Raw genomic sequence first — 9,994 nt, 5'->3', positions numbered from 1 at the left:
TGGACGAGACGTTAAACCCCATTTCACCTCAACTCAAGGGGCATTATGGATTGAAAATCATGCAACAATGATTTCGTGATACGCCGGATGGTTGTACCCTACCAATAGCCGATCTTGAGTCAAGGTCAAGGTCACGAAAGGACACATTCTACATGCGTCCACGTCCAGGACATAATTCTCTTTGAAGAAATGTTAGGATGACTGTTGAATCTAATATTGATATTATGACGTCATATGGATACCCTTTGACGGCCGGTGATAAAAATATAGTTCTTTGATGGGAGACCCACAAAGGTCGACAATGACGTTATTCGTCAAGTTGGTCATATGTGCATGGATACCCAAAGAGGATAATAGCTTGAGGGGATGATCTGCTTGAACGTAACCCTACATCGTTCCCTGGGTCACCCTGACCTTCGTGAGGTGACCAGGCCGGTTACCAGGACAAAATGTCAAGACAGAACAACAGTCGCCACCCCGAGGAGCCAAAGAACACTCCACAAATACACGTCATGAATAGATCAAAATTTTATTTAAAGATGAAAATGAGACAAAATAAATGGTTTTTGAGAGCAACATGTAATTGATAACAGATTAACAGCAAACAAGAGAAACACGCAACTATTTACACAACCCTCTGAAGATGTAAGGCTAAATCTAAGAGTTATGCACGCGGAGGTAAAACGTGTCTCAAGTTCGTGCTAGTTAGGGCTATCACAGCACGATCAAGCCCGCGGGTAATTCAGAGGGCAAATAAAACATAGTGAAAATCAAATATTGGAATATTTAACTGATGTAACGACATCGTCTGAAAAGTCTGAAACAAATCAATAGCAATGTAAAAACTGCATTTGCATGTGGTTTGATAGAGAAGTGCATGAAAGTGAGACTGTTGGTGGAATGTTTAAAGAAGAGGTAAGAATCGGTGGTTTTCTGGTGAAATATTGTAAAAAACAAGTTTTAGATAAACATGATTATTTTGACCGACATGTAGTAAATATATACATGGTGTTCAAGTTCGTAGATTACTAATAGGTAAAGTGACAATATGATGTGTGACCTTGCATAGTGAACTAGTCACTTAGTAAAGCTTCGTGGTGGAAAGTAAACACTAGATGCAGTTCTCATTTCATGGCTTTACCGACACCCTCTAAAAACGGTCACCGGAATAACGACTGTTGCACTCAGAATTTGAGACAGGGCACCATTTCATCACATTCCAGTCTAATCGCAGAATTGTTTAAGAGAGACACGTTTGTCAATTATTTAAAGAGTATAGATTGTCGGAAATGGTATAATTGAAGTTAGAATGGTTTAGAGGGCACTAACTTTCAGAATTGTTTTATGAGATATGACTGTCGGAATGGTTAACAGAGTATCGACCGTAAGAATGTTTTAGGATAACTGACTGTTTAAAGGTTTAGAAAATACTGAAAGTCGGACTTATTTAAGGATAACTCGTCCCCTCATTTTTCACCTACCGCATCCTTTTAAAAAATAATTTACAAGAGGTTTGCTGCGAAACCGGATTTATAATCAATACAATTTTATATACTCGTACATATGTTTAGATTTAGTCTTTTGACTTATCTTTCGTGAAGATTCACCTGCAGTTGAATGGTATGAATGGTTTAGAGAGTAATGCGAGCAGTGTTAAGACAGTACTGTCTGTTAGGGGGTTTACAAAAGACAGTACTGTCTATTAGGGGGTTTACAAAAGACAGTAGAATGACGGTCTGACTGGCACAGAGGTTAAGAGACGGAGACCATATCCGGAATGATTTAAATAGTTGTAAGGCAATGGTTTACAGAGTACTTGCTGTAAGAATAGTTAAGAGGGCACTACCAGTCGGACATGTTCCTGGGTAGCTGACTGCCGACTGCAGAACGTACTGACAACAGAATAGTACAAAGAATTGTCAGAATTCACTCAGCTCGCCTCAACCCAGCGTACGAATCTCAATGAATCTCAGTCTGTAGAAGGAGTCCGCAATGGTACTATTCAGGGACCGATCATTTGATATTCTTGCAGGGGTGGGTGGGGGTAGTGGGATTTTATCAATATATATTTATTGTCCCAAATGCTTGAAAATAATAATTATTCTTCAAAATGTTGAAAAAGGAATTGTCTGTCACACGAAGTACGTTATTTCAAGGTGTTCTTAAATTATTTTTACATTATGCCCTTTTTTTTAATTTTTCAAAAACCTGGTTTTGCATCTGTAGAGGGACCATACAAAATCTCAGGCCTGCCTCAAGAATATTAAACGGTCGGTCCATTACGAACTTCTCTTTCGTACACACAAAACTGTTTTTCAAATATGCCGAGCGATGTGCATTGAAACCTCCCAAATAAAGAACCTACACAGTACCCTTGGGTGTGGTCGTTTTACTTTCCATGTAAGTAGCGAATGGCAACTGCAGCTAGCACTGTCATGATGTCTAATTATGTGAATATGTATACATGAAGCTGAAAAAAACAATACGTGAATTTCAAGAAAAGAAGGTATATCCAATCTAAAGGTCTCATTACCTGGATGTCGCCACAAGTCAACATCTATTGAGTCCAATTGGTTTGTATACAGATACTGTATATTTCGGAATGATTGTGTGAAAATCTCATTTATGTAATAGCAGGCAGTGGACGTGTATGTAAGCATGGCCGGCGTCATCTCTATATACGAAATAATAGCTTGATTGCCCTATACGTCTTGAGACGAACCCTCCATATGTCCTTTCACCTTTGACCCTCGGTCACGTGATATCACAACCTCTCAAGAAGTCAATATAATGTTAACAGCCAACAAATGCAATGCGGCTTGCACATTTCAACAATAACGTTTTGAGTTTGTAGAAAATAATATATTTGAACTTTGGAGCACCCATCCAAGGCACATCCTAAATAATTGTTGGTAGAGTAACTTGTTGCATCTGTTCACTCCAAAGAAGCAAACTGGTTCTACAGACAAGATTGGTGGAAGGACTCCATCAAACTTACATCACAGGGTAGTTGCGAAAACATCACATTAAATCCGTTAACAATAGCTTCTTCATTTGCATCCAGAGTCCAGTCTCTATCACAACCTTTGTCCTCAGTCCTTCAAGATACGTCACCATAACAACACATGGGAAACGACACACCCACGGTGTGCAATGCACCAAAAACTCGCAGCTCTGTGGAGTGGCGTCAAATGGAGACAACTGCTTTGGTCATCTGAATTGTGTGGCACTGGTGTTTGGGGTCAGTCAGCCACGTAAACGGTGTCTCACTCGACTAAAGTCGACTTTCATCTCAAGGTGCATGTTGCTAAACCTTGATTCACAAGGACGGAAAATGAATTAACACAGATATCCTTGAAAAACTGGAAGTGTAAAATTTCCATTCTAACGGTACTAATCTCCCGTGATATATATATCAAGAAACGTTTCATAAAATGTCAAGGTCACGGTCTTTGATATGCACATGCTCGTCATCTTCAGGTAACCCTTGGGTCTGACTGGCCAGCGTGCTCACTTGTTGCTGATCAGAAGTCTTCCTCTTCCCAGAGGCCTTACTACTTCCGCTTCCGACGCTCACTACACTTCCGCTTGAGGTCTTGCTCGACCTCCGACTGGTGTTGTGAGGCTGTGACGTTGTCACGTAGGGATCTGGACTAGACTTCCGGCGAGGACTGGAGTCACCGGAAGCTGAAGAACCAGCTAAACTGGATTTCCCATCTGCGTTTTCCCGGAAATGTCTCGGGGATGATGAAGCAGAGTGTTTTGGAGAATGTTCGACACTGTTCGACGTCGTCATGTTTTGCGGGGAGTTGAACTTTGAGCTAGGGTATGTGGAGATTAAAGACGAACACGGGGTGGATGTAGGTGAAAAGAATCTTAGAATTTCACTAATTTGTTCATCGATTCTGTTCATCTTGAAATTAAGAGAGTCCATCTCCTCTTTAATCTCAAGCCGTATGTCGTACAGTGACGTCATCATATGCTGTTCTGCTGCAGACAGGCCCCCCAGCGAGTTTATACTGGTTCTGTTGGTCTGCTCGCCGCTCCGAACAGGCTCTTCCCCTATCTGGTCAAGACAGTTGTTACTTCGTAGAATTCCACTATCAGTAGAATCGGTCTTTTTCAGGTTGGTCTTCACCTCCTCTTCGGGGGATTCGACAATTGGCTCTTGTTGCTTGCTGAGAAACTTGCCCCACTTGGACAGAGGTTTAACGGCGGCTTTGGGGGCATCATTCGCACGATTGTCAGTCTTTGGGGGAATTTCAGTCATTAGCATTTTATTTTGGTTGTTGTCAGGTGCAGGGTCCTGTCCCTTTCCTCCGCCACCCATCCCACCCAGAAACTTGCCCCACTTGGATGACCCCCCTCCAAGTTTGGGAACAGCCGGGGTGGCACTGCTCTCGGAGACATTGATGACCCTCGTACCACTCTTTGGTCTCTCGACATTGTTCAGAGCTTGGCCGCCATTTTGTTGTCCTTTCTCGACATCGATTCCGACCTGTTGCGTGCGTGCGTCACTAATTTTACGGAAGCGAGATATGAGTTTGCGCACTGGATGGTCGTTTGCAAGATCGAGAGGTGGGTCGTTCTTTCTCTTCTCGGCTAGTTCACGTTCTTTCTTGACGTCTGCGACCTTTCGGAAAATGAGCTGGAAGGAAACATATAACACGTGAGTCCAGGTTTTCTTAACAATCCTGAAATTATTCCCTCTGTAACAGTTTACATAAAGTATATCCTGGTGCAGCTTCTTACATATTTCTCGACTCATTACATCTGACTTCAGTAACAATACATATTTACATATTTGGGTAAGTCATTTCAATGTTTACTCTTAAAACCGTTTCCATGGTAAATCGGGCTGAGCACACAAAGCTATTCTGTAAAATTTGTCGCATAACGTATAAGCAATAAATCTTTCACACAAATGCAGAAATTCTGCCTGATATCGATTTAATCCCCATTAATACATTTCTTTTTGGTAGCCATTTTTCAATTTGTTGTTGTTTTTATCATTGCTGGACAGACAATTCTTATTCCCGTGTATGTTACATAAACCCGCCGCACTGTTTAACCTTGTCAAAGGGTAATAGGTCTTTAAAGCACAGTGACGTCTTCTCCGTCTTCTACTCTGTGCCCTCCTGGCCCGTATCTACAGCAAGTGTGGCTCCTTATCTTACATACTACTCACCCTGTGCCGGAGGTTGTAGGTGAGGGTGAGGTTCCTGGCGAAGGAGTTGGCGAAGGCATGGTAGAACTCTAGAACCTCCAGCAGACGATCTCGTTTGATGGAGTGGAGGTCACAATAGGTCAGCGCGCGCACATTGGCAGTAGACTGACCAATCGTCTGCTCCTTCCAAAAGTTATCACCGAATACATCGCCTTTACCTAAACGGAAACAGAAACATATGTAATCTTCAAGAATCTTTACGTGGGAGATAAAACTGATCGAGGAACAATATTATATCTGAAGTTGAGTTGCATAGTTTCTAACATACTTTGGTTTGAATATCGAGTTTCCAAAACGTTGTGTCCCTCATGCGTGAGTGAGTATGGTTTTACGCCGCTTTTAGCATATTCCATCAATATCATGGCGGGGGACATTAGATATGGGATTCACACATTGTACCCATGCTGGGTATCGAATTCGGGTCTTCGGCGTGGCGAGCGAACGCTTTAACCACTAGGCTACCCGACCGCCCCTGTCACTAATGATTGAAGTTTGTAAAAGACGGAATGGCAAATGGCCCCTTCCTTTTTCCAGCCAGGTCTGTAAATATAGCATCCTGTGTGACACTGTTACGCTGCCTCATTAACATTATGGTAACCATGACAAGTCATTGCAAATACCACTACCACTACCACTACCACCTCCACTACCACCACCACTACAACTACCACTACCACTACCACCTCCACTACCACTACCACCACCACTACAACTACCACTACCACTACCACTACCACCACCACTACCACCACCACCACTACCACTACCACCACCACTACCACTAGGGGCGGTCGGGTAGCTTAGTGGTTAAAGCGTTCGCTCGTCACGCCGAAGACCCGGGTTCGATTCCCGACATGGGTACAATGTGTGAAGCCTAATTTAGGTGTCCCCCGCCTTTATATTCTGGAACACTGCTAAAAGCGGCGTAACACCATACTCACACTCACTAGTACTACTACTACTACTACTACTACTACTACTACTACTACTACTATATTTTATATAATATTGGTGATAAAATGATATACTTACTGAGTATTGCAACCACCTCTTCGTCCTGGATGACCTCTAGTGACCCCGACACGACAAAACACAGGGCGTCGAGACTCTCTCCCTGGTGGAAGATGAGGTCACCCGGTGCACTGTGTGTCATGTTGAAGTGCATGGCCAGAGCGCGCAGACACCCGTCACTAGCCAATCGGAATGCAGGATGCTCGAGAAAGACCTTCCGGTTCAAGTGGACACAGAGGTCAGCCTTCATGTCCTTGGGGCAATAGTTTAAAACCTGAAACACCAAATGTAAGGTTAAGAATTATACAAATAATATTAAGAACAGGCTTTGAGCTGAAGACCTCCATGGTATGCAAGTACTCCATTACCATGAAGATTTAACATATACACTATGTGACTAACCTTTCCCAAACAATTGATGTTAGCACTCACATTTCAAATATTCAACGATATTTATATGAGCATCACCAAGTTTAAGTGAGTGAGTGAGTGAGTTGGGCTTATCGTCGCTTTTAACAGTATTCCAGTTATATCACGGCGTGTCTGCTTAATGTGGGAGGAAAGCCCGAAGTGATTCAGGTCTCAGACGTTTACCACTTCGGTGATACCCATGGGTATGGTGCTGACAAACCTAGAAACATAATCGAGGTGAACAGGGAGTTGGGGAGATCGGACATACGTTCAAATGTTAAACGTATTGATACACGTTCAGTGCTGGGGACGGATGACCTTGTGGCGTGAGGCTCCGCAATTGGCTGTGCAGAGTTGTGCCCCTTAACTACAAGGATCCGTACGTCGGAGGTTCGAATCCAGTATTCAATTATTACTCTTGGTTTGCCTGCGTCATTCCGTGTTCGTAGATTGATACAAACACACAAATGGTGGCGGTCTGCGTCCTTTTGAACTTTCCTTTCAAATTAAATTTAAATATTGTTTATAACTAAAATAATGTTAAAATCAGAGTAAATCCCAGTTCCCACACTAACGACCGTATGATCTGGTTTAATGTGACCTGCCTAAAAGAAACAACCTGTCAAAAGCAAGCTTACACTCTTGTTTGATGGTGGCTAATATGAAACAAAATATGGTTATTTGGTGGTTGTGTATTTGATACGGGTATCAAATTCAGTTTACTTTCTTTCGCCCGGAAGTTTAGTGTTATTTTTCAATACAATTTCTACGCTTAAAAGAAACGTTACTTAATTAAGTTTTTGTCGGAACACGACAGTGGATATATTGCCAAAAGAAAGCACTTGATAAGTGGATTTGACCAAAAACTTACAAAGACTATAAAAACGTTGCTAGGCTGAAAACAGTCCAAAACAACCATTATACCTGTATCAAATACATCACCATCGAATAACCATTTCTTGTTTGTTTCATCATTAACCACTACTCATGGGTGTAGAGGGCGGTCGGGTAGCCTAGTGGTTAAAGCGTTCGCTCGTCACGCCGAAGACCCGGGTTCGATTCCCGACATGGGTACAATGCGTGAAGCCCATTTCTGGTGTCCCCCCGCCGTGATATTGCTGGAATATTGCTAAAAGCGGCGTAAAACCATACTCACTCACTCATGGGTGTATATTTTTGCCCGACAGTTTCCTGTCATCGAAGCTGACATTATACACGAGGAAGTTCCACTGTTTCCGCCAAACACTATACCGATTGGGCACGCAGTGTGTCCTTGATGTGTTCCGGGAAACAACGAGAAGAACTTATCAAAAAATCTACTTTGCGTGTGTTTGTAAGGTCATGCCCTTAAACTATACAAATCATTTGGATTCTATGTGACAAGAATGTTCCAACATCCTCATATGCGCTTCCTGGTCGGCTTCTTTCCGTTACACAGTTGCCCGTGGGTATTTGTTTCAGCAATAGACGCTACTGTTCTAACAAGATTTTTCCGGCAAATATACACGATGTTGCCTGAGGAGTTAACCCGGTTCGGTCCGGTATTCACCTTCCGGATCGATACCTTAAAATCCGGGCATGTTGATCAGTCGTGGGAGGTCCCATGAACCAGTTGCTGTCTTAGCGTAGGAGACATTATGCTTTAGGAAATTGTATTTTATTAGGTATAGCGAGGTTATAAATTAATCACTTTCACTCAGAGTTTTACGTTTATTGGAATGAATTTCCCGTTTGCCAGCCTCGTTTTCAATAATGGTACACTTCATAGAGGACTTCCGGCATTTGAGTGCTGCCCATGCATGATTTATGACGTCCTAAATTAGCATGATTAAAAAGTGCTTTAAGGTAGAATTAACGTGGAGCAATTTCCACATCGGCGTAAACACCGTCTACCTACCTTGCGCTCAGGTAATACGACTTTGAGAATGGCTATCTAAGGGCAAGCCTCAACAAGACCAATGCAGAAAAAAACCCTAAATTTCTCTTGTACAAACAATAGCTGATAAAAGATTATTGGCTGGTATTGTATACTATAAGTGTCGGTATGAATTTTTAAATTATGACGTACACATTTTCAAAGAGCTTATTGATTTGTTAAACAAGCGTTTGTTCTAAATGAACAGGCAATCGCATGGAGGACGCACGAGCAGGAGAGTCGAGATAACACACCTAACTCTCGGAGGACTGGGGCAATTTATACAGCCCTGATTGACACAGGATAAACCTTTTTGATTTATATCTGAGAATTTATACTTTACACTCAATGGGGGCTAAAGAAATGGAAAACGGTGTTTGTCTTGGAATTCAATCGATGGAATTCGCCTGGCATGCTTCTGGGTTTGAACAAACAAACTGTGCTTACAATGCGATCATAATGAGATTAAGTAAATCAGTTGAGGTGTTTGGGGCCACTTGAAGCCCGGTCCGCATTGGGCAGACCCACATCGACTTCGGCAATACAGGTAGAATCAATCGGGGACACAGACCCTCAATGTTGACTCAAGCACGAGGTTTTACCGTCGCGGGCCGATCAGAAAATCAATCAATCACTTTTAGTTACACCTGTCGTGAGAATCGATAGATCGATATCTGGTCGATACTTGTCGATAATAGCATTGTTACTTGGCTTCAACGCGTCTTTCATGTCCCCGACGATGATGGCTCACGTATTATCGGCTTTGATTTCAAGACGAAACAACAATGTTGTTTTATAATGACAGATACATTGAGAGATAAATTTAAATTCTGACATGGAATAGATGAAAAGGGTTGAAAGGTGTCACTCGTTATATTAAATCAATAAACAAAAACAATAATGGTACATGTAAATTTAATTAAAGTTACTCAGCTTTTAAAAAAATCAACTTTATTGCAATGAATTGGTTTTTTTTCCAAGTTTCCTTGTGCTTGCACAACTACATCACTAAACCACTCCAGCTAGGCATACTTCATGTCGTAGCCATTCGCATTTCATGATGTAGTATCCAATACTTTAATGAATATGCTAACTCATGGATAGGGAAGTGTAAAACAACTGTAGCATACAGTAAATTGAATGACGCCAATAGAGAATACTACACTCATTCTCGCTAGATACCATTTTGACGACACGAGTGGACTGGTATCAGAAAGTATCATACCATAGAAAGTTCGCGAGTGTCGTAAAAATGGTACCTAACGAGAATGAGTGTGGTATTTTATTTATTACCTACGTTATGTATATATTTAAGTGTAAATACATTATACCAATTTATTGTTTGTTAACAGACCAAACTGAAACCGGTCGCAAAACTGGTTGCGCGTGAATATTAATAAATGCCCAAACATGGGCATTGTTGACATTTC

At 41.9% G+C, this 9,994-nt stretch overlaps 1 protein-coding gene across 2 annotated transcripts in view; it reads right to left on the bottom strand.

The window, feature by feature from the left end:
- Window positions 1-512: 512 nt before the first annotated feature.
- The window catches only part of LOC124131830 (potassium voltage-gated channel subfamily H member 1-like), a 60,254-nt gene continuing 50,772 nt past the window's right edge, over window positions 513-9,994 (bottom strand). For both annotated transcript variants that reach the window (XM_046495318.2, XM_046495319.2), the window contains exons 8-10: window positions 6,260-6,512; window positions 5,189-5,385; window positions 513-4,648 (exon numbers count right to left, since the gene is read on the bottom strand). In XM_046495318.2, coding sequence (XP_046351274.2) covers window positions 3,428-4,648; window positions 5,189-5,385; window positions 6,260-6,512 — 1,671 coding nt within the window. In that variant the 3' untranslated portion in view covers window positions 513-3,427. The remainder of the gene's footprint in view (window positions 4,649-5,188; window positions 5,386-6,259; window positions 6,513-9,994) is intronic.

Source organism: Haliotis rufescens, unplaced genomic scaffold (genome assembly GCF_023055435.1).
Source record: "Haliotis rufescens isolate VD_foot unplaced genomic scaffold, xgHalRufe1.0.p SCAF_3, whole genome shotgun sequence".
Taxonomy (NCBI): domain Eukaryota; kingdom Metazoa; phylum Mollusca; class Gastropoda; order Lepetellida; family Haliotidae; genus Haliotis; species Haliotis rufescens.
The sequence above is the reverse complement of the archived record's forward strand: the minus strand, read 5'-3'. Positions and strand labels throughout refer to the sequence as shown.